Raw genomic sequence first — 25,400 nt, 5'->3', positions numbered from 1 at the left:
CTGAATAAAATTTTGTTCCTTATTTGTCTGAATCATCAGGACTAGTTTCATACTATAATGGCTAAGCTAAATTATAAACTAGTGCTGAGGGCCTCAGTGTCAGTCATCTGAATGTAATAATAAACAAATCAAACCCTGCTAATGGCTCAACTAAAGCTCCACTGTATCTTCTATAATATTTTTGGTTTCTTTCTGTTAGTAGCTGCCATTTCGGTTCATTGAAGTCAGGAGCAGCTTAAAAGATAACTGACATTTACTCATTCAAAATACAGGGTGCACCAAATTCTACCCTAGCTTTATAGTCTGTGCAATTCCATTGAGTTCAAGGTATTTGACTTCAGTGGAGCTGCAGGAGTTGTAACTAAGGAGCTTCTGTGTTAGTTTCTGTTGGTTTCCTGATTCACTAGGTGTTTTAGGGCTGGATAGAAGCTTGTTTCCGCCCCCCCCCCCCCGATTGTTCTCTGTAATCGGCTGATAGTCCATAAAGAATATAAGCTTTGGTTAGATTTGGTCCTCAGTAGCCCATTGAGAATTGGGGTTTAGCCATTTAAAAAGTGGGATGCTTAGTAGTAGATCCCAGCTGATCTCAGCTGTAGTACTGGCATAATCATTTGAGCTATCTACATGTCCAAATCTGGGGTAGGATTGAGGGGATATGAAAAACGCTATGCAGTTGGAACTCCCGGAGAAGTAATTTGGGGAAGGGGGCAAATTTTCACTGGCCTCACCTCCATTCTGCGAGCATTTGTGGGAACTTAAAGCTTAGTTATACTTTAACTACCTGACTATATATGCAAATCAGCTAGCCAGATGTGTGCTGATAACACCTGCACCTACATTTAACTAATAAGCACAAAACAATGTGAATGCATTTTGGCAGGTGCTAGTTACCCCCACCAATGGGGTGGTTGAGCCTTAAGTCCTGTTGAAAAATTAGCCTTTTGTGTCTGTATTGTTAGGAGACTTGCCAGACTTTCCTTTGCTCCATCAATTATATTCTACATTTCTCTAGGTCTTCCAACAAAAGTTTTGACACATTAAGGAAATGAGGTAGGCAAATATTATCATCCCTCATTGGAGGGAAACCGAGGCACAGAAAGGTGAAAGACTTGCCCAAGGTCACATGTGAAATCTGTTGATGAGCTGGGAACCCATATCTCATGATTCCCAGTCTGGTGCTTTTGGTACAAGACAATTCTTCTCCTTTTCTGATATTTTCCAGCAATCCTGGGCAGCACATTTTTGAGTAAGCTTGCCTGTTTTGTACTTAATGTATATTTATGACCTGGGTTGCATGAGGGCTAATAGTGCACGTTAGTGTAGTGATGTAGTCAGAACAAGACAGTGGTGGGGAATGCAGGGTTGAAATGATGTTTAGATTCCATACGTTGAAAGAGGTCTGGTTAAATAACTTGTGTCACCGTAACAGTTTGGAGTGTCCTTTCTGATGCTTATGTAAGCGGGGGAATAATCCAGCTATTGTGGGAAACTTTCCTGGCTTCTGCACTACCCCGGTGAAGTGGGCTAGCGAAAGGATCCGAGTCCTTGCTCCCACTTCCTTTACCCAGTGGCTTCCCTGCCCTTGAGGACTCCTTCCACTCTCCTGTCTGGCAGAGTCCTCGTAACCCCAACAAGGCTGGGCCCAGGATTCCTGGGGGGCTCAACCCCCAACCCTGCTGCAGTAACCTAGGACAGGGGCTAGGGTGTCCCCACTCCAGGGTATTCTCTCTGCACTGGGCATTTCTCTGACCCGCTGATCATTACATACAATTTAAAGCAAATGCAAGTTATTTAATCAACAATTAATTTTAAAAAGAATAAGGAAAAATGGGAAAGATTAAAGTACATACATCAACCCACTCTGTGGCAGGAAACATCACCAACAGTGTCTCTGGAACGTCAGGGCAGTTCACAGTCTGCTCCTTGTAAGTCCCAGGCTCCCTGCTCAGGCCCTGGCTGTGCTGTAGGCATTCTGTGGGTTGGACACTTGCTCTGGTGGTGGCGGCCACACGCTCTCAGGCTCTAAGTGGTAGGACCTTTCTTCCCAGTGTCGCCCCCACCCTACGATCCAAGCCTGGCCTGCAGAGCCTCTTGGCTGAGGCGTCTCCCTGTGTTGGGCCTGCTGCCCAGGGTCCCCCTCGCTCTCTCCAGCTGCTCACCGCACCCAGTTCCGGACTGCTCCAGCCCCAGCTCCACCCCTCTGTCTCTGCCGGTCTGCCTCCAGCTCCCTGGGCTGCTTCTTTGGCCCTTCTGCCTCTGGTTGCTACAGCTCTGCTCCCAGGACAGGTCTGCTCTGCAGGCTGCTTCTGTGACTCTGCTCCCAGCACTGACCTGCTTCCTGGGCTGCTTTTCTGGCCCCTCTGGCTCTGGCACCGCTCTGCTCCCCAGCTTATCTTGGGCCCCTGCTTTCTCCTTAGCTCGGCCCCACTCTGTCTGGTCCAGGCAAATCCAGCTCACACGGAGGATGGGACCTCCCTGGCCTGGAGCATTGGCCCTCTCCCCATTGTTCCTGGGGACTGTCAGTCTCAGGGTCCTGGTTTCCCATAGAACCTTCCCCTTTTTAGTACTGGGAGCTAGCAATTAAAACACCCCCACTGAATGTTAGTAAGGGGGCAACAGTCCCCTTACACTTAGAGAAGGGCATGTGTTTGTGACAGGAGGCTACTGGCATTAGAAAAGAGTAGTGAAACAGCAGGTGAAATGAGCGCATTGAAGGGATGCAAGCCAATAACTTTTGAAAGGTTTATTTTGCTTCATGGGGAGCTTTCCCAGACCTTCCTTTTAATCCCTGATTAAAGAATGAAAATAGATATGCTGAGACACAGTTCTAATGCTAATACCTCTCATGACATAATTATGATGTACTTATTGTACAAGCTTATTTTATTTCTCTGCATTGTCTTCTGCAACAATGATCACTAGGCAGTCAAAGGAAAAGGCAAAACAGAAGTTGTGGTTTAAGCTCTATCTGAGAGACTGGCACTTACATGTATCCCAGAAGCCATTACACTCTGTAAGGCATACTGCTGATTACCAAGGCTGAAAATTCCAGTGCAAGCAAAATTGTCCTTTGAGAAGCTGGTTCAAGTTTAAGAAGTCCAAGAAGCTGGCATCAGTTCACTCAAATACTAAAGACCCTTAAGGTTATTGGATTAAATGCCAAATATTTTCAACAGCCCTAAAGTCATCACATATTCCTTGGTATCAAAAACAAAATTAACAACCGTTTCCATCATATTTACTCTATTTTCTTTCAGCCAGATGCCTGTCAGTGTGTAGCACAGAGGAGTCTTTTCTGCTATATCAATCTTTCCATCGGTGGTGGCTGTACCATGTTCCACATCTCCACACGGGATCCCTCTTTCTCCTGCCGGCTGGGGCTGTAGGTCCCTTGAGTCGCCCGTTTGTTGGCTGCTATGACGGAAATCACAATTGCCAAGAAGAGGATCAATAATAAGGCTAACGTTACTGAGCCAATGGCGGTGAATATGTTCGAGATCAAGTCAGCTGTCAACTGAAAGGATTGAAATAATTGCAATATAATTGATGTTAAGAACATAGAGGCACATACACTGGAGATAACATGGTAGGAAAACATTCTGGAGGAATAATTTCAAATATAATGTAAAATCTAATATTTTAAAGAACATATTTGCTAGTAGAAAAGTAGATTAGCCTTCCAAAGTTTGGTGCTTTAGGTCCTATGGAAAGTAAATCTATTGCAGCATGCTATCTTTTGAGCACTTACCCAGAGCTGAGTGAATCATGTATAATGATTAATTTATTTGACAACTTTCTTTCTGTTTGCAATTATTTGTGAGCAGATTGTGTTTTTCACAAACAGAGTTAGTATTCAGAAATTGTTTGCTGAATTTTTACTAACAATTCTTTGTCCATAGTTTGTTCACAAGCAGTTCATTGCAAGTCTTTGATATTTTAAATTTTAACAGTTTTCATTGGATACATAGGCACATGGCATTTCTATTTCCCTCACTGAATGAATCAGGTTTCTGGTGTGAAGAGTTGCACTTACAATTTCAGATTTTGCTTTCCATAAATACTTTTGTAAAACACACCATTTCTCTGAACATTCCTCCCAGTACAGTTGTTTCCTGGAATATTTGCATAAGGTGAACACACAAACCTTCCCTGGGGACTGCATCTTCAGGTAGTGGAAAGACTTGGGTATTCCACTGACCCTGAGACCTATGCTGATGGGAATTTTGGTAGGGCCACCTAAGCCAGACAGGTTTAAGGGCAGAGACCAGAGAAAAGCAGGCCACTGATCCTGGTTGGGGGTTGAGTGATTGATAGATCAACAACCTATCCTAAAAAAATGGTAGAAACACAACAAGGTAGCTATTTCAGAACACAGGTCAATAGACACAATAGGGTTGGCGGATCCTTATTTGGATCCTAAACGATGTCTGATGTAGGAAGGTTTCAGACTGAAAACACACAAAGGACACACATGAACATAACTGAAATGCATTTGATGGGAAATTCAAATCAATAAATATTCACAGAAAACATTTTGTAGTATCCCCCCAGATCGACTACTATGTATAGAGCTTTAATTATGGAGACAGGCCCATGTTTCCATAATTCCTTTTCAGGAAGCAATACAGTGCAGATGGATATATAAATTGTATTCTTTTATACCCTGTTTTCATACAGCAATGGGAAAGGTAATAACATCAACATGCACCATGTACATGCAAACAAATCTGCCAGAAACACCTTTTAGTGTTGGATTTTTGGCAGATGAAAACATTTGTTTAAAACAGTCTTTCTGCAGTCATGGAAGCCATTGAAATGATGTGGGTGTCATGGAAAAATGGTCCCTATGGACAGAATCACCCTGCAAGGAATTGGTCTTCCAGGCAGATTTTGCCATCATCTTTTGATTTGTATTACAAGTGACAATTGAACTGTTGTAGATGCACATGTGCTTGCGGCAGAACTTTCAAATCCAAAAGGTTTAGAAACAGAAAACAGCAGGTCAGAACTCAAATCCCATTTCCCAGAGAGTTAGGTACAGCTTGTTACAGAATACTATTACCCACACTGAATGATCTGCTTAAAAGTCATTCCCATGGAGTATGCAGGGATAGTCCTAGTGCCGAGGATAATACTGCATTCAGAACAGGGATACTCTAAGCTGGGCATTAATTCTCTATAAATGCCAAATATACACATCTTGAACCCCACTGTTCAGACTCTTCTACAATACAATGACAGAGCCACAGGAAAAATATTAAAACAATCTTTCATTTCTGGATTTTAAAAAATCCAGCTACAGTAATGAAAGCAAGTTTGGCTCAAGGTCTCTCCTAGAGGGCTTTATGACCAGCTGCAATTACTCTCTCCTCTGCCCTTGATTGTTAAATATGACTCCACTATGATTTAAAAAATAATTAATTTTCCTGTATAGAAATAACCTACTCCAGGTAACAGATCACACAGTACCCAGGTACCTGAGATGAGGCGACACAGAACATGTCAGTCTACTATATTATTGTGTCATATTGAGAATGTCATTTCATAAGCTCTTCAGCAGGCATTTAAAAATATTGTTTTATATTTCTATTGGAGATCCAGTTCTCTCTGTGTGTGTCGGTATGTGCTTATATGGCCCTCGTAGTACCAGAGCATCACACAATCATGAATGGATTTTTATCCTTACGACACCCTACGAGGTATCACCTTCATGTTACAGATTGGGGAAGCAAGGTACAGGTGGATTAAGTTAATTGCCCTATCTCCTGCATCCCAGGCAGTGCCACTAGTTTATCCGTTCCCCTCACTCACAGTTAACTCTGTTCCTGGGTTTGAATGGGACCATCTGTACAAGTTTTTGTGCTCATTACAGTGATTACTAGCTTAAATTTAATAGCTCGCAGTAGACAAGAAGTCAGAGTACGTAACCTAATGGTTCCATCTCATCTTAAACTTTTTGAATCTGTCTGATGTTTTTCCAGTCAGCAATAGTGTAAATCCTGTCATAACTACACCTAGGAAGAGACTAGAATCAACAGTAGATTCTAAGTTCATGTCCTATCACTGTATTTTTTGGAGATGAGGTTTACACACATATACATACACACACACACAAATTGTATGGTAATTTATACGTACGAAAAACCACAAATACAATAGGAATAAATGTCAGAATTATCAAAGCTCCATTTGTACTATATACTGATCAGTATAGAAATACATTTCTGTTGTTTTGCAGTAGTCATTCTGCTTAATTTATCAGTGAGTTCTTATCTTTGTGCATAACCATTCAGTGCCTGGATATTCTAGTCTAGTGCAATAGAAAATTACTATAGAAATGCTATGATGGAGAGGAACACTGCCTTGTCTGTATGCCTCTTGTGTTTGATTTAGGAGCATTCTTGACTAGATGGTGACCTACACCTGAGGAAGCCAGTGGAGCTGCAGATGTTCCTAGAATTGAAACCTGTCAAAACATCTCAATCTGATCCAATCTATTAAGTGGCTACAGCTTTGAGTAAGATCTGCAGAGCCATTTTCTATCATAAAGGGACATATTGACCAACTTTACTTCTCTGTTCAGCGTTCACTGCTGATTTTCCAATATTAAGAAAATCCTCTTTTCCACAATCCACTCGTCTAGGCCCTATTGAACTATTAAAAACTTTGAGTCATGGGCTGTCCTCCTGATCTGTCAGCTCTCGTAGCAAAGCTCAGGTTTACAGTGCGAGTAGCCTATTTAGCATTAGCAGTGAACTGATCTAGAGTTGCCAGAAGGTTCTGTAGTCTGGTCCCATCAGGATCAACTGTTTCTTCACTAATTGATTGCTGAACAGTTAATTTAATTTGGAAAACATAAAACAAATTGTATTGTCTGAAAAAAGGATCTGAAATCTCAGATGTGGGCATCAGGATTGGTGTGTCACAATATTTGGTATTGATGACAACACTTGGAAACATTAAAAAAAAATCTTTCATGGTCCCAGGAAAGATGAAGCCCTGAGCAGCATCTTTAGGAACATAATTGTCCTGCTTTTTAAAGGGAGGTGGTGTCAATAAACAAACCCACAATAAAAAATGTTTGAATTATGGTAGGAGATGGATTTAAAAGCAGGAAATGAAGAATTAAAGTCACACCTCTGTCTTAACTCATCCTGTTATTTTCCCTGGCTATTGCCTTGCACTTTGTCTGGAGCCAGACCGTGAGCCCCTTACTTGCATTAGTGAGCAGTTGCCCTCATAACTAGTCCCTTGGAATCTAATGCAATTCCTCACGTGAGTAACTGCTTACCAACAGGAGTAAGATGTTCACTGGCTTGTGATATGTGTAAGGTCATCCACTATTCTAAGACTCCTGCAGTACTAAGGCACTGAGTAATGTATGGGTAATGTCTCCTTGAATACTGCACAGATCATCACAGCGGTACATCACTTTTCAATTTAGTATCACATTTTGCTATTATACTATGCCAACTTTCTCATGATAGCTGTGTTAAGAGCTCCATCTTTGATCTAAGCATTAGGTCATGGCCACTTGCTTTCATTATACAATATGCTTAATCGGTTTGTCATAGGGCTGTAATGGGATCCAACACAAGCAGTTTTCCCTAGAGCACTAAGAGCAGAGAGAAAAAATATCCTGAGAAGCAAGGAAGGATGTGTGATATATTTTATTATGTCTCAGCACAAACAAATTGCTCCAGAACACCTGGAAACTTCCTAAATAGGAGCATGTTGTAAAATTATTCTGCAGTACAGCTAGGTATCAGAATGGCCTAAAAGATAATATTACACTCAGTGGCTGCCTTTCAGAATTCAATATTTGCTAACAGATACCACACAGTTGCTACAGTTGTTTTCTAATTCAAGTACAGTGCTGTTTACAAATAATTAACTGTATGTAGGGAACAGATGTAATATTAAATGACTAATGTTAGGTAATATTGAAAAGATTATAATGGTGATCAATTTATAGGCATGAACTGTGATGTCTCCACTCCCAATGTGAATAATTATTGGCAAATGCTTGCTGCTTATGGTGACCACTATAGATGGAGGACTGACTCTGACGTACTCAGACACCATGGTGATGGGCACAGCATAGTGCCTGAATGGGTGAGGTAATTTCTTAAATTCTTTGCCTATACTATAAAGATTGGATCCTGCCAACTGTTCCATGGTGGCAGCCTTTGTACTTGAATGAAACACCATGACTTCACAAAGGCACCATACTGGCATAGGGTCCATCAACATAGAGCAGCTTTCAGGATCAGGGCCTGCCTATAAGTATCCAGCAGCTCAGTATCCATCATTTGGGAGTCACAGCCTTATCTTCATGTTCACATCAGTCTTGCCAAAAAAAAAAAGCTATGTTTGGCTGAGGTTTTCCAAGGGGCCTATGAGATGCTCAGTAGGAGTTCAATGCCTAATTCCCTTAGGGCTCCTCTGAATCCTAGCCTTTATTATTGGTTCATTACACCTGTTGCTACATTTTGTACTTCATCCTACTGCAGGTAACAATCATCAATAAACCTTTTCTCAGGGCTCATTGCTTTGTGAGTCAAAGAAAAACTTGTGCAAGATGGTATTTTTATACCTTTTTTAAGCAAGAAAATAATAAAAGTTGTTACTCAATTAGTTCTTGTTGAAAATTGCTCTTAATTAGCCACTGGATTTAAGCAAAAAGAAACTTGATGTTGGTTACATCATCCACTAAGCTGGTCTAGAGATTTTTAACATAAATTACTTGAATCCATTGGTAATTCTTTAATTGGGTTTGTGAATGGCTATTGTAGAATCCAGACTGGATGAAATAGGATACTAACTGATGCTGTGTTTGCAGAATTATGTCAGTTCCATTCAGTACTGAGAAAACAATAACAAATAATCCTTATAATACTTCCCTAAAAAGTAGGGAATTATGAAATCTAGTCAGCCCAGATCTCCTACATCTAAGGAACAGTTACACTTCCCTGAGCAGTTAACCCAGAGGTGTCCTGTTTTCCTGGGTGCTATTGCTGAGGATTTGTAGGATGGTGAAGGAAAAATACTGGTTTCATCTAGAGCATGCTAAAGCTAAGGAAAGTCATTTAAATGGCAGCTGTGTGCTGTGGGGTAACATGCACACAAACCTTCTTTAGCAGTTTGCACTTAACAGACTGTGGAACTTACATACACAGCAGCAGGAGACAACAGTTGAAACTTAAGGGCATCACCTGCATGGTGATGAGTGCCCACAGCTCCCCTGACGGTGCAAGCAAGGCTAAACACCAACCTTATTCTCAGTAACCAATAACGCTTACATTCCCCAGATTCCAAAGGCTTATGTATGAACTGTCCACAAGACAGCTCTGGCATGCACCCTCCTCTCAGGTGAAAGGGGAGAATCAAGTCATTTAACTTTTAAAGGTCTACTAAGATTACCATGCAGGTGATTTTGTTAGTGCACTCTAGATGTACATACTTAGTTCCCAGCTCCCATTGTGTAGTGTGTGGGCAGACTGCTGGACAAGCAGGACCCAATTGCAAAGCCAAAGTCACGTAACACACACCATTCTTTTGTAATCGCTTCTCACTCTTTGAAGAAAATTTGTAGGAAAGGAATTGCTCCCTTCTGAAAATTAGTAGTGTAGAATGGGGCGAGGTTGCCCCATGAGAACACATTTTGACTGGAAAACATTTCTAAAATGTTTGGCTGATTTCTGGCTCTAGGAGTCAGTGGAGTGCTGGGGCGGTGGGCTGTAGTGGATAGGGCCTGAGGAGATGTGCCGGGAGGCATTATGGGCCTCATTCTCCTCTCACATCATTTTATACTTCTGTGGCTCCAGTGGCTTCATTGGAATTAATCCTGATTTATGCAAACATGAGTGATCAGAGAACTGGGCCCTGTGTCACCAGGTACAGGGTGCAGGTTGGGAAATGCCAGCCAAAATGGCTCTTGCTGTCTCTGTGCAAAAGGAGCCACATGTGCTGCCATCGTGGTGCTTGCTGTTGTATAGGGCAAGTAGTGACACGGCCTGAGAATAAATGTCTTTGCTGGGGCATGTGATGTGTCCAGAAACATGAGTGGGAGCTTACACTCAGAAAGCACAAATAGATGGATTCTGGATGCCTCTAGCACAGGGAGTGGTCCCTTTTATTCCAGCACCCGCATAGGAACAGCCATAAACAGCCCAAGGAAAAGAGGCACCCAACTCCTGTGATTTTCACTGTGAGTTGGGCACCTACCTCTCACAGGTCTCTTTGAAAGTCTCAGACAAAATGAACATCTTCTCTTTGCCATTTGACGTAAGTGTGAATATTCCGTGTGGCTCTTGTACATTGTATTTGCTATATGCTCACCTCTAACAAGATGCCCCTGCCCCCTCTCCCCACAACAATGTAGGGCTGAGAAGACTGACAAGATACATATGTGAAGCAAAAGGTTTGCACTTAGCTTCAAGCGAGGCCTCCATTAATGGTCACAGAGAGATATTGACAGGGAGTGTTTCTCATTATAATCATTACTGATATGGCAGATTTACACTGTCCATCACTTCACACAGCAGGGTGTTGAGGTGCTTGAGGGCTTCCATTATCACAACACATTTTTATGTGGGTGGTATATTCACACTCTTCCTCCCCCCCCCACAATATAACAAATGGCTGTACTGTGTACAACAATGCAATTATGAGATAATTCTCTAACCCTACTGGGTCTTAAGACTAGAAACTCCAAAATTTCCAGTACTTGAGCTAAAGGAGATGTCCCTTAAATGATATTAGTAGTCGGTCCTTTATTGTCTCTGAAATTAGATCACTGGAGTTCAACACTAGAATAGTTACTGCAGGGCAACATCATCACATACACAAAGGACCAAATTACACTATTTTGGCACTGGTCCATGTTGGTTGTAGTGCTACCAGAGGTCACCAGCTCCCCCTAGAGTTGCCTTCCCTCTCCATGGGCTTCTGCAGAGGGAGGTGAGGCCCTGGTTCTACTTCTCCCCACACTCTCTGGGGTAGAATGCATGATTGGTCCTGGTATAGATCTCACAAAGTGGGGGAGACTTCTTGAGCCTTTTTTGTCTGAGCATCTACCCAAGTGCTTGTCAAAATCTGACTCAAAGCTGGTGCATTGCACTACTTTCCCAAGGATCAGAGTGTACCTGTTATACATATCTCCATTGTATAATATCCTGATTTCTATAATAATGATGATTAATAGTTTACAGTAACAGGCTGTATTTTGTCCAAGTTTCTCAGTTCTTTGTAATTATTAAGCCTCACAACTCTGATGGGAAGATTTGTAAAATGGGGAAACTGAGCCACAGAATGAAGATAAGTGATTTGCCCCTGTCACATAGTAAGTCAGTAGCAGTCTGGAATGTCCATGAGTACTTCAACTCAGTGCAAATCTGCTAATCGAAAAAGTATAATAATGCAAACAATATCCAGAGAAGCTGTTTCCCCAGTTGGCGCTGACCTTCTGCAAAACAGCCCTGTGATACTACCTAGCATTACCATGATGCTGTCAAGTGATGATTAAGAAAGTAGCTATGTGAATATTTCACACTGTCAGCCTATAAGGTATCAAGTCAACAGCTATTGTTTGTTGGTGCAGCACTTAGATTACAGCCATCTAGTGCTTCCAACTGTAAATATTAATGGTAAAAGATAGATCTTTATTGGCTACATATTACTTGCCTCACCACATGATACCCTACCATTATTTTCTGATATGTAGTTAATTATAGTTCTCGTTAACAAGTTTGTGTATATTTTTATCTTGTCAGCAGTTTCCTAATAGAAAGTCAATTAGTGCCCAGATGAGGGAGAACTAACAGCAGCAAATATTAGGTTTGAAGGAAATTTTGAAATAAATGCATATTTGAAAAGGATAAATAAAATACAATATAAAATATATATTCCTGGCCTTTCATATCCTGATTATCATCGGTTGGAACTCCAGCCTTCACACACAGTCCCTTTCTGGATTCAGAGATTTGATTTGCCTCTGGGTATGTTAGGATTTTAGTACACCTCTTTGTTGCTGACAGGAAGGTGTGTGATTTTCTGTCTGACACACAACCTGAACTCCGACCACGTATTCTCATGTATTAAATACTGGGTATGGCTGATGATCACACACACCACCCATGTAAAATGTTATTCTATCTTACCATTACAGATGTTGCTGTTATGGTCTGGCGATTGAGTGTGCGTTGGATGAAGTTGGGGTACACATTGCTTTTTGCTATCTCTCGGAGATAAGAGTGAATGCTTGATGGAGTATTCCCAGTGTGTTGTAAACAGTGATGTGGGTGGCAAGAAATTCTGGAGATTTCTCCTTTAACTTCCTAGTTCTGTGCTCTAACCTCACCACCACCTAGAGATAACTGTTGTTGCCCGTTACTAATATTAGAATATATGTTACAATTCAAATGATATAAATTTACTCCTAGTTACTGCAAGGTAATAATAAAATGTTCAATAGTTTCCTTTGTGTGTTTCCAGGGTCCTTAGAAACTTATTGAAAATCATAGTAGTTAAAGATGTAAAAAATCTGCTAGGTAATTGAGTCTATTTCCATGTAAAAGTAGAAAATAGTCTGGTCCCTCAGTAGACATGTATCAAGTTTGAATGTGATCCTGATCTGGAGTGGAAGCTCCTCGGGGGGGGGGGGGGGCAGAATAGGCTGTGTTTACTTCATTCTGTGTCAGATCAAAAGGTATCTTTGCCTACTGAGGTGAACTGGCTCTGAGACACTTTTACATGTTGTTTTTGCCTACCCACTCTCAGCTATCACCAATGTCCTCCGTTAAAAAGCAGTGTAGTATTTCTCCCCTCATAAATAGCTCACAATCCCCAACAATCATGGTCTATCACCCCACATGGCACTACCTACAAAGGAAGAACATTCCAATTCTCTTGTAAAATATGTGTAAGAACAATAAGAGGAATAATTTGTCTTTTCCACTTCTTAGGTCTTGTCCTTTCTCATGTTAGCTGTCTGGGGCAGAGAATGTCTTTTCCAATATGTTTGTGCAGCACCTAGTACAAGGGGGCCCAAACTGCTTGAGGTCTCTAGTGCTACCACAGTAATTATGAGAATAATGGACCCATATATATTTGTGGTGGAACATACACCTTGTATATTATTTTGTCTTTGTCAAGGCATCCTACACAACTGAGTTCTCAGGGGATATTGCAGCGCTGCTGCTGTGGCAGCTGGACATCTGAAGCTTCTTGCTTGGGGAAAAAAGTAAAAGCTGAAGCTTCTATTTTGTTTGAATTTCAGGAATGTTTCAGTTATCTGCACATGGACACTATTGAGGGCAAGCTGGCTTCTGCAGTCCCAACTCAGACAAAATTTCCATTGAACTCAAGGGTCAGGGTTAGCTATTTTTAAGGCTAGGACAATCACTCCATCACAAACACTGACCAGCCAATCACTCTTCCTAATGTAAATTCTGTTTAGGAAAACTTATACAGTCCTTCTTTTTCTCTCCTGGTGCCAACTCAATATTCCAGTGGGCATATTGCCTGAGTAAAGAGTGCTGAATAGCACCCTTGGGGTCTTGTTTTGAGCTAAAATATTCAGAGACATTGAAATGATCTGTTCCCATCCATCTCATTATCTATAATTGCCCCAAAATCAATAAAGACCTGTTTCTTTTAAGTCAGAGTGTGTGTGCTTTTGATTTCTCTTTCAATAGAAGCAATGCAGGTGCCATTAGAGATCTGTTTGAAGTCCCTTAATGTTTGTGTGCTAAGAAAGGGAATTAGCTCTGTACAGAAATAAACAAAAGACCTAGTATTGCTACTGTGAAATTTGAAATTAATATGGAATTAAATCAAAATGCTAAAACTTTCCCCAGATTTTGAATGCAAGTTTCACATACTGGTTTTTCTGAAGACCTTGAGGGGCATCCAAAGCATTTGGATAATCAGGGATTTATATATAGGTGACTGAGTACGCTAGTGACAGACTGATAGGTGACAATAAATTCCATATATTGTAATATATAGTGCCTAACTTGATAAATGCACATATTTATGCTTTATGCAAAGAGAGAAGTTAGAATTTAAAGCCTTAAAATACCACACAAATAAAATTAATTGTAATTTAAACTCTACTGAACCAAATGTGAGTCAAATTCATTTTCAATTAGAATTCACGGCATAAAGTCAGCTACTGTGATCAATGAAAATGGTTATTTTAAGAGATTAACAGGTGCTGAAATTAGGTTGACTAGCATCAGTGAAACAGCTGTGAAAGATGCAGACATTTTAGATAATGCAGGTTTGGATTAGAGAGGTTTGGTTAAACAGCATTCACCTGTATTAAATCTGAATAATGCCAAATACACTGGTTATCAAATACTCAATGATTTGCTTATACTATTAAAATAGAACACTTTTAAGATTCACTTCTTCAGTCCCCATCTTTTCCTTATGTGATAGGATTTACCTGATTTTTTTTAAAGATTACTGGTCATTTTTTGCCATGACCCCATGTAAAACAAACAAACTAACATGTCTTTAAAATCAGTTTAATCCAGTTTGAGCCCACATTTTGTTTGCCTGAACTAGTCATTTCTAGAATTCAATATGTTTGGATTCTTTTTAAATTTAACTTTGATTTTCCTGGAGTTGTAATATTTGTTTTTAGGGTAATAACAGCAACACTGTAGTGTTTGTTATCCTTAAATTGCTTATACCTGTATGTTCTCAATCTTAACTCTACTTTAGTAGACCTTGTAATCTCAGAATATGCTATCAATTATGAACCACTCCTCCTCATGGTATCTTGGAGAAATAAGACAGCAAAATTGTACTAATCTTTTCTGATTTGCTCCGCTGATCCCAGTTAGTTTGCAGCTGGACACCTGTTCTGACTTTCTGGCTAGGGGAAATACTGAATGGCCTTATTAACTTTAACCAGAGGTTGGATTCCTAAGCAGATTCATCTCCTTCCTAATACGAAGGTGAAAAAGAAAGTAGTGAGAGTTGGGAGACCAACAAATTATCTAAGCAGGCCCCAGAAGAAGGACATTTGAATGATCTGAGAGAGTTTGTTGCTATTATACATATGGGGGAAGTTTAAGAACAATAAATGACTTTGTATGAGTTATTTTGAAGTCTTTTTCCTTCTGTCAAATGTGCCTATAGTTCCACTCTTTTATTATCATCCTCTGTTACTGCTGTTCATATTTAAACCCCAGTCATGCAACATATAGCATATGAGTGGACTGCTGCACTTATGTGGAGCCCCAATAAAGCCAATGTGCCTTCATGTTGGTGCAGTACTCCACCCAATATTTTGTGTTGCAAGATTGGTGCTTTAGCTTGTAGTTTGTGTTGGAAATAAGGATCATCTGTTCTTATTTCTCTCACTGTGTGACTTCTGTTTTTATTTATTTGGAGTAGTACGTAAGGGAGAGACAGATCCTTAATAATATTGACATGAACTACTCCTTACTGGCACATCCTAAGAAAGATCTGGGAGGCAACTTTATATCTGAGCACTTTATATAATGTTCGGGTGGCAGTGTGAACAATTCAGTTTTGCGTCTAGAAGAACCCCTCCAGTTGCCTTGTCAGGATTGGTTCTGGGTGAGGAGTAAACATGGGCATAGCCAGGAAGTTCAGATCCAAACCTTTTCCAAGTTCAGAGCTGTGTGGTTTCAGGGCACCAGTTCAGGCCAATTACAGAGGCTCAAGCCACAAAAACTTGCATCCAGATTTTAACTTTCCTAAAGTTTGGGGTGTTGGATGTGAGGTTCCAGTTCAAACCCATCTCCAGCTAAGGGAAGCTGGTTTTAACACTGTAAGAATATAACCTATCACACAGTTACATGAATGGGGGGTACCATGGTTAAAATAGCTTTGTGTCCCCTTGGGCAAGTCACTTTATCTTTCTCTGCCTTAGTTCCCAATGGAGCAGAGTGTCAATTAGCTAAGGCATGAGGGAGTGGGGAGAGTTGCCCCCCCTCCCCACTGCACGCTTTGTACTATTTGAGTACCACAGTCTCCAGGCCCAGAGCCTGGCTCTGCTCCCTGAAGTCCTCAGTGGCCAAAGCCTTCCAGGCAGGGTGGAGCCCCTGCTCCCCAACCCTCCAAGCCCAGCTCTTGGGACCCGCTTCTCCAACTCATAGACTCATAGATATTAAGGTCAGAAGGGACCATTATGATCATCTAGTCTGACCTTCTGCACAATGCAGGCCACAGAATCTCACCTACCCACTCCTGCAATAAACTTCTCACCTATGTCTGAGCTATTGAAGTCGTCAAATCATGGTTTAAAGACTTCAAGGTGTAGAGAATCCTCCAGCAAGTGACCCAGGCCCCATGCTACAGAAGAAGGCAAAGACCCCTTAGGGCCTCTTCCAATCTGCCCTGGAGGAAAATTCCTTCCCGACCCCAAACATGGCGATCAGCTGAACCCTGAGCATGTGGGCAAGATTCACCAGCCAGATACCGAGGAAAGAATTCTCTGTAGTAACTCAGATCCCACCCCCTCTAACATCCCATCACAGGCCATTGGACCTATTTACCCTGAATAGTTAAAGGACAATTAATTGCCAAAATCATGTTATCCCATCTACCATCTCCTCCATAAACTTATTGAGTTTAATCTAGAAGCCAGATATGTCTTTTACCCCCACTGCCCTAACTGTAGCTCTGTTCCAACCACATCCACTGCCACGCCTCACGGCTGACTGGCCCCAGGCATGCAGTCTAATGAATGTGTCTGCATCTGTAATTTTCACTCCATGCATCTGAAGAAGTGTGGTTTTTACTCACAAAAGCTTATGCTCAAATAAATTTGTTAGTCTTTAAGGTGCCACCGGACTCCTTGTTGCTTTTGTGGATACAGACTAACACTAACACCCCATGATACTTATTTCCCACTCTATGGACTATAGTGCATGACTAATCCCAGCTCCTCCAGTGCCAAATTGAAGCACCCCTAGCCCAGTGATGGGCTGAGAGCCATCTTCTGCTTCAGAGTCTCAGCTTTTCCTAGGAAAAAGACAGTGAGTTCTCACCCTTGGAAGCTGTGAAGGGGACTGGATGATTATGGATTTTTACATTTTATCCTTCAGAAAAATCCAGGAGCTTCTGAACCCCCGCTGAAAGTTGCCCCCTTTCCACCACTGAAATGTGAAATGGTGCCCTTGTGATGGAGGATGGCATAATATTATTTCCATACCTCACAATGGTGGTTTGAGCATATGCTCAAAATGATTGTGAGGTGCTCAAATACTAACGCTGTGGGCGCCATATATGTACCTAGATAGATAGACATTAGCCAAAGATGGACAAATGATGCACTAACTGAATCAAAACAGAAGATTATCTTGCTAGAGGAACCCCCATACACGTATGCCTGCATCAAAATTGTATTTGGTAGCTACTTTGAAGAGGTTCTGGTTAACATTATCCAATTATTAAATTGGTATGAAACAACAGGCCAACTGCAGGGGGAATGTTTGAGGAAGAATGTTTCCCGAATGGTGATTTTAATCCAGAACCTCTGTTAAATATGAAGTATATTTATAGGAACATTGTCAGTCAAAACAAGTATATACAATTTATCTTTATAACAGAAGGGCCTCATTGTTCCCGAGTGGCATAGTCAAGTTAAAACCATTTATGGATAATGAGGCTGTCCTTATTGATACATTCCCCATGTTCAGTATTGTTCTGACATGTTTGATTTATACAACTCCATTATAGTTCAGATTTTACACTCTTATGGCTCCAGCGCCCCTCAGTATTATTGGGTGCATCTTTGCTTCTGTCATCCTGCCTGGGTGTTACAGGGATCACCACAGATGCTTTCTTTTTGGCAGCTTCAATGAATGGCATATGATATTCTGGCTGTTTCAAGGATCTCCTCTGGGAATTACCTCTCTTCTGGATTCTTCAGATATTTCCTCAAGGGTTACTAAGGCTGTCTGGGAATATCATACACAGGAGGCCAAACCCTCAAGCTAATATAGCGTGTATAACTCCCAACTGTGTAAACGGCTATGAAATGGGCCAGTTTATCCAAGTGACTTTCCCAATGTTGGAAAAGTATTATGCTTTTTGATACACAAAAGGCAAAAACATATACTTTCAATCTGAATTACTTTTATTTTCAATTAAGGGAAAGAACAAATCAAAAAGAGAACCAAAGTAAAAGTTCCAAGAGAGAGCACAGCGAGTCTCCCCTGTAACATGCTGCATCAGCCTACCTCACAAAATGACAGCTGCCCTTGATGATAGACAGATTCCTTAGAAATGTAGCAGTGCAGACCTTGAGAAAGCAAAGCCATAACAGTTATATAGCCACACTAAGGAGATCTTCAGTTCCATCCAGTTCCACGGCTGACAGCTCTAGCTCATAGCAGTCAGTTTGGTGTACTTTCCTCAGGCCATGCAATCTAGTCAATCTCTCCCTGAATGACAGTTAATCAATTGGGAAAGAAACTTCCTGTCACAAGGCCATCAGGACAGCCACTGCTAATGTCTTGTCATCTACAAAGGCTTCACTGGCCTCTTTGGTAGTTGTGGCTGGACAGAACAAGGGACTTTGCCTCTCAGGAGGGGTATGGATAGGGCAGCTGTGTAAATGCTACAAGATCAGCTCAGACCGAGGATTTCTTTCCCTTTAAGTTATGCCCCGTTTCTTCTTCAAGTAGATACAGCCATGTAGTCCATGCAGGTGTGCATGCACCCAGAGTCCTGAAGCCAGAGAACTTTGTCTAGCAGTACCCATAGGGGCGTCACTCACATCTTGTGGCCTTAGCACCTCCCCTAGCTGTGTAAGGGTGCCGTCCTGACCCTGTTAGTTCCTTCTCACTGACTGTGGCTGGAGTCAAAGCTCTATGTGGCATTCTTTCACCTCACACTTTCTGTCTCAGTTACCGAGATTTTTTTTTTCTTGTATATAGTTGTAATAGTGTCTTAGGTTTAGTTAGGTGTTAGTTAGATTTAGTTAGTGTAATTGGCTGTCCTCTGTGATGCCCTCCTCAGGGTTCAAGCATTGTCTGTCACACAGGGGGGGCTATCCCCAATAGTGATTCCCCACGCGAAGTGCTTGTTGTGCCTCAGCGAGGAACACATCAAGGAGGGGAGCTCTATCTGTAAGTCATTTACAAAGAGGACTCAGGTGGCAAAGGACTTAGGGTTGAACCAGTACCGTTTGGAGCAGGCCATGAGGCCTACTTTGGCCCTGAGGGCCGCATCTAATCAACGGTTGACTGTGGATCCAGCTAGTGAGGCCCCTCCATGTTTGGGTTCCCCCAGTGGAGAAGAAGATATTCACCTTCTTAGGGTACACTGAGGAAGAGTTCCCACAAATCCAACCTGGACCATTCCAGGGCTCGAGTAGACTCTATGTCCTCTTCCAAGAGTAGTGCTGACTGGCACCATGCATCTCCCAGCATGCAGGAGAGAGCTGGTCCGTCTAACTGCTCCCTGGTACCACGCTGAGCTCACTGAGAGCCTGTACTGTCACCTCTGGTTCTGGCCATGAGGTGTCCATTGAGTCCAGTGCTGACAGCATTGGCACCAGTGCCAACTGTCTCCATGCCAGCCACATATCAAGCTGCATCAGATTAGCTTTGTCTTCCAGTCCTGGACTTTCCATTGGTGCAGGAGTCCTCCAGTCCATAGCTTCTTCCTCCTCATCTTCCACTGTGCCCTTGGCATCTTCAGGCCATGTGTCAGAATCACTCGAGGGGGGGGGCACCTCACAGGCTGCAGACAGTGGAGTTGAGGCTGATGCCCAGCACCGAAGGACTTCTCAGTACAGGTGCACCCCTTGGGACAGTCACTGCTTTGGTGGCAGACACCATAGTTAAGCTCAATACCATCATTTGCCTTGGTGCAGACACCTCTTCTGGTGTTGGGTGGGAGTGTCTCTCACCCAGCACCACTGGTGCTAACTCTCCACTCCCATTTCAGAACCAAAATAAGTGGCTGGATTTCAAGAGCTCAGCTCCCATTTAGGCACTTAAGTGAAGGGGCCAGATTTTCAAAAGTTCTCAAGATCCAATAGCTAGCCTCTGACCTTAAACTGCCATTTATTAAAGGATCATCTAACACTGACTTAATTTGAGAGAGAGAGAGAGAGAGAGAGAGAGAGAGTGCAAAACCATTTGCCTTTTAAAAAAATGGCAGTAAACAGGGTAGCTTAAAGACAGAATTACCTTTGGCCCTAATCCTGCAGTGAGCTCCTTGCAGACCCTTGTGCCACAGTCAGTCCCGTTAGCTTCACTGGGGGTCCATCCATACAGAGCTCATTGCAGGATCAGATCCTTAATTTTCCAATAGGTTTCAGAGTAGCAGCCGTGTTAGTCTGTATTCGCAAAAAGAAAAGGAGTACTTGTGGCACCTTAGAGACTAACAAATTTATTAGAGCATAAGCTTTCGTGAGCTACAGCTCACTTCATCGGATGCATTTGGTGGAAAAAACAGAGGAGAGATTTATATACACACACAGAGAACATGAAACAATGGGTTTATCATACACACTGTAAGGAGAGTGATCACTTACAGTGTGTATGATAAACCCATTGTTTCATGTTCTCTGTGTGTGTGTATATAAATCTCTCCTCTGTTTTTTCCACCAAATGCATCCGATGAAGTGAGCTGTAGCTCACGAAAGCTTATGCTCTAATAAATTTGTTAGTCTCTAAGGTGCCACAAGTACTCCTTTTCTTTTAATTTTCAATGAATGAGACAGACATCCCACCTGATGAGATTGCAGCCATCATGACCTTGCTGCAAGTGAATTAAGTTTTCCATTATAAATGCATTCTCCTTACCCCATATCCTATTTTCTTGTTCTTTTCATTAACATTTTGGAGAAAACTTGGACTACAAGCTTTCAGCTTGAAGGTAAAGTTGCTGGTTTTTGTTTGTTTGCTTGCTTTTGAATTAAGCCATTTGTGATTTATGGGATTGGTACAGATTTAGGATCTAGTTTCAGACAGCGTTTTGCCAAATTCTCCAGCAAATAAAAAAAATCTTAATTTTTAAAAGTGAAAAATGCAGATGATTAATGCTGCTGTAGAGGGAGCACTATGTGTTTTTTTTAATTTCCATAATTGTAAAAATGAACATTTTTGAAAATTAACAACAGATCATGGATACTATGGAACATAGATATCAGAAGCTATTTAGAGCAACAAAAATCCCCCATTAATTTAACTGATTTGAAAAAGCAATGTTAATGCAAGCTTATAATGGTGATGATGTGGTGCTCAGGTAATAGCAGTATACGGAGATTGTAAGAAAATACAATATCGGTGCATATTTAGAAAGTCAGTGTAAGTCATAAAAGATTTGGGAAAATTATATTTGAATCCATGATAGTATGATGAAAGAAAAGGCAAAATAATGTTGGTGCTTCTATGGACAAATTATTAGAGTGAGTGCTGTAAAAATAATACGTGATATTTACATATATAAATTAATTGTCTTTCTAAAGCAACCCCCACCAAAGGGCTCAGTCTGCAAATGGTAATAAAAATAGATAAAAGAGAAAACAGCATTAAACCCTGATGAACTATAAGAGAAAAGGATATAAAATTTAACATATAAACAATGCAAGACTGCATTACATTAATGTGTTATAAGGTGAGAAATTACTAAAATAAATGCCCGTGTGATGTAAATGTGAGTCTCTAAGGAAAACATTTGAAGGTGAGGAAAGGGAAAACAATGCCACTGCAATGTAAGGGATGTTGTACAGACAAAATTTGTTAGTCTGTATACTAACTCTGTTATGTGAATGCTGTACTTGAACTGATTCCTATATTACAGTGTGTTATGCTATCATATGTCATCTTGACTCCCTTTTCTGCTTATATTTACCATACACATTAAATATTCAACTGCTTCTCACTGATGCATGCAGTAATGATGGCCTTCTGGAGATCTTTCCTGTCTTTTACTGCTATGACACATTAGCTAACTTTACTGTCTTTACAGTGTAATGTTTATGCACATTAAGATACAGCACATATTAAATATTATATTTCTTGCAATATCCTTTTTACAACTGTGGTTAAATCATGAGAATACTATGCAACTAATAAAAAATAACAAAGGACATTAAAGGGCTGTTCTGCTTTGAAGAGCGACTATAAAAATGGCATTGTGATATTTCCAATGACTTCCAGAGCAGAACCGCTCAATTTACAAATCCTAAAATGTGTTTTTTCTTAATCCACTCTCAGTCTAGAACAGGAACAAAGCTGGGTTCTTTCTGTCATATGCATCATCAACAATAAAGATTCTACAATTCTAATGAGTTAGCAATTATGTTGATGGTGCAAAATCAAGCCCCTCCTCCTCTTCCCCCTGCCCCCAAAAGTGATGTTGTCTCTTCAGGGCTAACAAAAGTAGTAAACACTTATTTCAGTCAGAGTCATTGTTTGTGATTCCACTAACTGCCAGATTGTAATAATTTTACACATGTTTGATAGTACCTTATTCTGATATCAGTAGGACTTAACATTGTGACAAAGTTCCTGCTCTACCTTGGTGGGTCTTGTGCTTATTGGCAGATTTGCTCACCTTGGAGCTTCACGGCAGCCCTCAGCTTGGCCATTTTTCTGAACCCTCAGTCTAGGTCAACTCCTCCTGTGTCTGACCAGAAGTTGGGAGGATTTGGGGGGAACCCGGGCCCGCCCTCTACTCCGGGTTCCAGCCCAGGGCTCTGTGGAATGCAGCTGTCTAGAGTACCTTCTGGAATAGCTGTGTGACACCTACAACTCCCTGGGCTACTTCCCCATGGCCTCCTCCCAACACCTTCTTTATCCTCATCACAGGACCTTCCTCCTGGTGTCTGATAATGCTTGTACACCTCAGTCCTCCAACAGTCCACGTTCTCACTCTCAGCTCCCAGTGCCTCTTGCTCCCAGCTCCTCACACTCACACCACAAACTGAAGTGAGCTCCTTTTTAAAACCCAGGTGCCCTGATTAGCCTGCCTTAATTGATTCTAGCAGCTTCTTGATTGGCTGCAGGTGTCCTAATCAGCCTGTCTTAATTGTCTCCAGAAGGTTCCTGATTGTGCTGGAACCTTCCCTGTTACCTTACCCAGGGAAAAGGGACCTACTTAGCCTGGGTTAATATATCTGCCTTCTATTACTCTCCTATAGCCATCTGGCCCGACCCCTGTCACAACATAGAGTAAGATACTACACAGTATGAGGAAAGGATATCACAGTCTAAGCTTAAATGCTCACAGAAAGACAAAGCCAATTTTACATAGTTACTTTTGTAGGCCATAACCACTTTTTAATCATGAAAGGGCCAGTTCTGTATTCCTTGGCTATCCAAAATTCCACTGACCACAATGACAGTTTTGGACATCCAAATGAGAACATTTTTCAGCATCCCAGATCCCATAGTGTCAACTTTCTGTCAAAGCAGAGATCCTGCTCCCACAAGGGCAAACAGTACAGGAAAAAAGAAAAGGAGTACTTGTGGCACCTTAGAGACAAATTTATTAGAGCATAAGCTTTCGTGAGCTACAGCTCACTTCATCGGATGCATTTGGTGGAAAAAACAGAGGAGAGATTTATATACACACACACAGAGAACATGAAACAATGGGTTTATCATACACACTGTAAGGAGAGTGATCACTTAAGATAAGCCATCACCAACAGCAGGGGGGGGGGAAAGGAGGAAAACCTTTCATGGTGACAAGCAGGTAGGCTAATTCCAGCAGTTAACAAGAATATCAGAGGAACAGTGGGGGGTGGGGTGGGAGGGAGAAATACCATGGGGAAATAGTTTTACTTTGTGTAATGACTCATCCATTCCCAGTCTCTATTCAAGCCTAAGTTAATTGTATCCAGTTTGCAAATTAATTCCAATTCAGCAGTCTCTCGTTGGAGTCTGTTTTTGAAGCTTTTTTGTTGAAGTATAGCCACTCTTAGGTCTGTGATCGAGTGACCAGAGAGATTGAAGTGTTCTCCAACTGGTTTTTGAATGTTATAATTCTTGACGTCTGATTTGTGTCCATTCATTCTTTTACGTAGAGATTGTCCAGTTTGGCCAATGTACATGGCAGAGGGGCATTGCTGGCACATGATGGCATATATCACATTGGTAGATGCGCAGGTGAACGAGCCTCTGATAGTGTGGCTGATGTGATTAGGCCCTATGATGGTATCCCCTGAATAGATATGTGGACAGAGTTGGCAACGGGCTTTGTTGCAAGGATAGGTTCCTGGGTTAGTGGTTCTGTTGTGTGGTGTGTGGTTGCTTCAGATTGGGGGGCTGTCTGTAAGCAAGGACTGGTCTGTCTCCCAAGATCTGAGAGAGCGATGGCTCGTCCTTCAGGATAGGTTGTAGATCCTTGATGATGCGTTGGAGAGGTTTTAGTTGGGGGCTGAAGGTGATGGCTAGTGGCGTTCTGTTGTTTTCTTTGTTGGGCCTGTCCTGTAGTAGGTGACTTCTGGGTACTCTTCTGGCTCTGTCAATCTGTTTCTTCACTTCAGCAGGTGGGTATTGTACAGGAAAGAATTCTAAAAAAACAATTCTATTTTTAAAAGATTTCACCTTTAAATGTTAGTCTTTCCCTCCAGAATGCCATAGCAGGACAGAAGATAAAAGCCACAGATGCAACTGTTCTTACTGTGCTGCTAAGACTGCTCTCCCTTCCTCACCAGTATGCATCTTGCAGGCCCACTCCTCCATCACGAGGCCAGCCCCATTCTCACATTTCCACCTGGTAGCTGTGATACCCAAGAGGCCAGGACCAGCCTATTGGCTTTTCAATAACAGCCTGTTAGAGAATGTGGGCTTTGAGTTGTTCTTCCAGAAGTTCTGGCTAGCTTGGCGGAGGCAGAGATGATCTTTCCCTCAGCACAGAGGTAGTGGAACAAGGGGAAGGTAAGTGCCTGGCTCTTCTGCCGCAACTACACCCCAGGGGCCAGCTGGAGGATGTGAATGGTGACAGAGCAGCTGGAGCGGGAGGTTTTGGAGCTGAAGAGGCACGTGATTGCTAATATTGGGAATCCATGCTTCTGCAGTGAGTGTCAGGAGAAGTGGGATGAGCTCCAGGCCCTCAATGACCAATGTTTTTGCACATTAAGGTATAGCATATACCTTTGTTCAATCTCACGTTCAGCTCCTTCAGGAGATGGATTACAGTTCCTACTTCTACGACCTGAAGAAAACAGAGCTGAGCCAGGAAGCATATCACCTTCATCTTGACAGAGGACAGCATCTCCTCATGGATCTGGTGGGGATGCAGATGCCACCCTCTTCTCCCCGGATCCAGTGGACACCAATGCCTGCAGGGTGGTGTGGGATGAACTTCCTTCAGTCAGTGTGGGTGACCAGGACCAGTTAGAGCAACCCTCGCTCTGGATGAAGTCTTGGAAGCCCTTCATCTGATGT

At 41.9% G+C, this 25,400-nt stretch overlaps 1 protein-coding gene across 2 annotated transcripts in view; it reads right to left on the bottom strand.

Moving 5' to 3' along the window:
* Positions 1-2,720: 2,720 nt before the first annotated feature.
* CRB1 (crumbs cell polarity complex component 1) overlaps positions 2,721-25,400 on the bottom strand; it is a 160,708-nt gene continuing 138,028 nt past the window's right edge. For both annotated transcript variants that reach the window (XM_038413590.2, XM_043490929.1), the window contains exon 12: positions 2,721-3,514. In XM_038413590.2, the coding sequence (XP_038269518.1) occupies positions 3,299-3,514 (216 nt within the window). In that variant the 3' untranslated portion in view covers positions 2,721-3,298. The remainder of the gene's footprint in view (positions 3,515-25,400) is intronic.

This window comes from Dermochelys coriacea, chromosome 8 (genome assembly GCF_009764565.3).
Source record: "Dermochelys coriacea isolate rDerCor1 chromosome 8, rDerCor1.pri.v4, whole genome shotgun sequence".
Classification (NCBI taxonomy): Eukaryota; Metazoa; Chordata; order Testudines; family Dermochelyidae; genus Dermochelys; species Dermochelys coriacea.
This window is presented reverse-complemented; position numbering and strand designations above follow the sequence as displayed.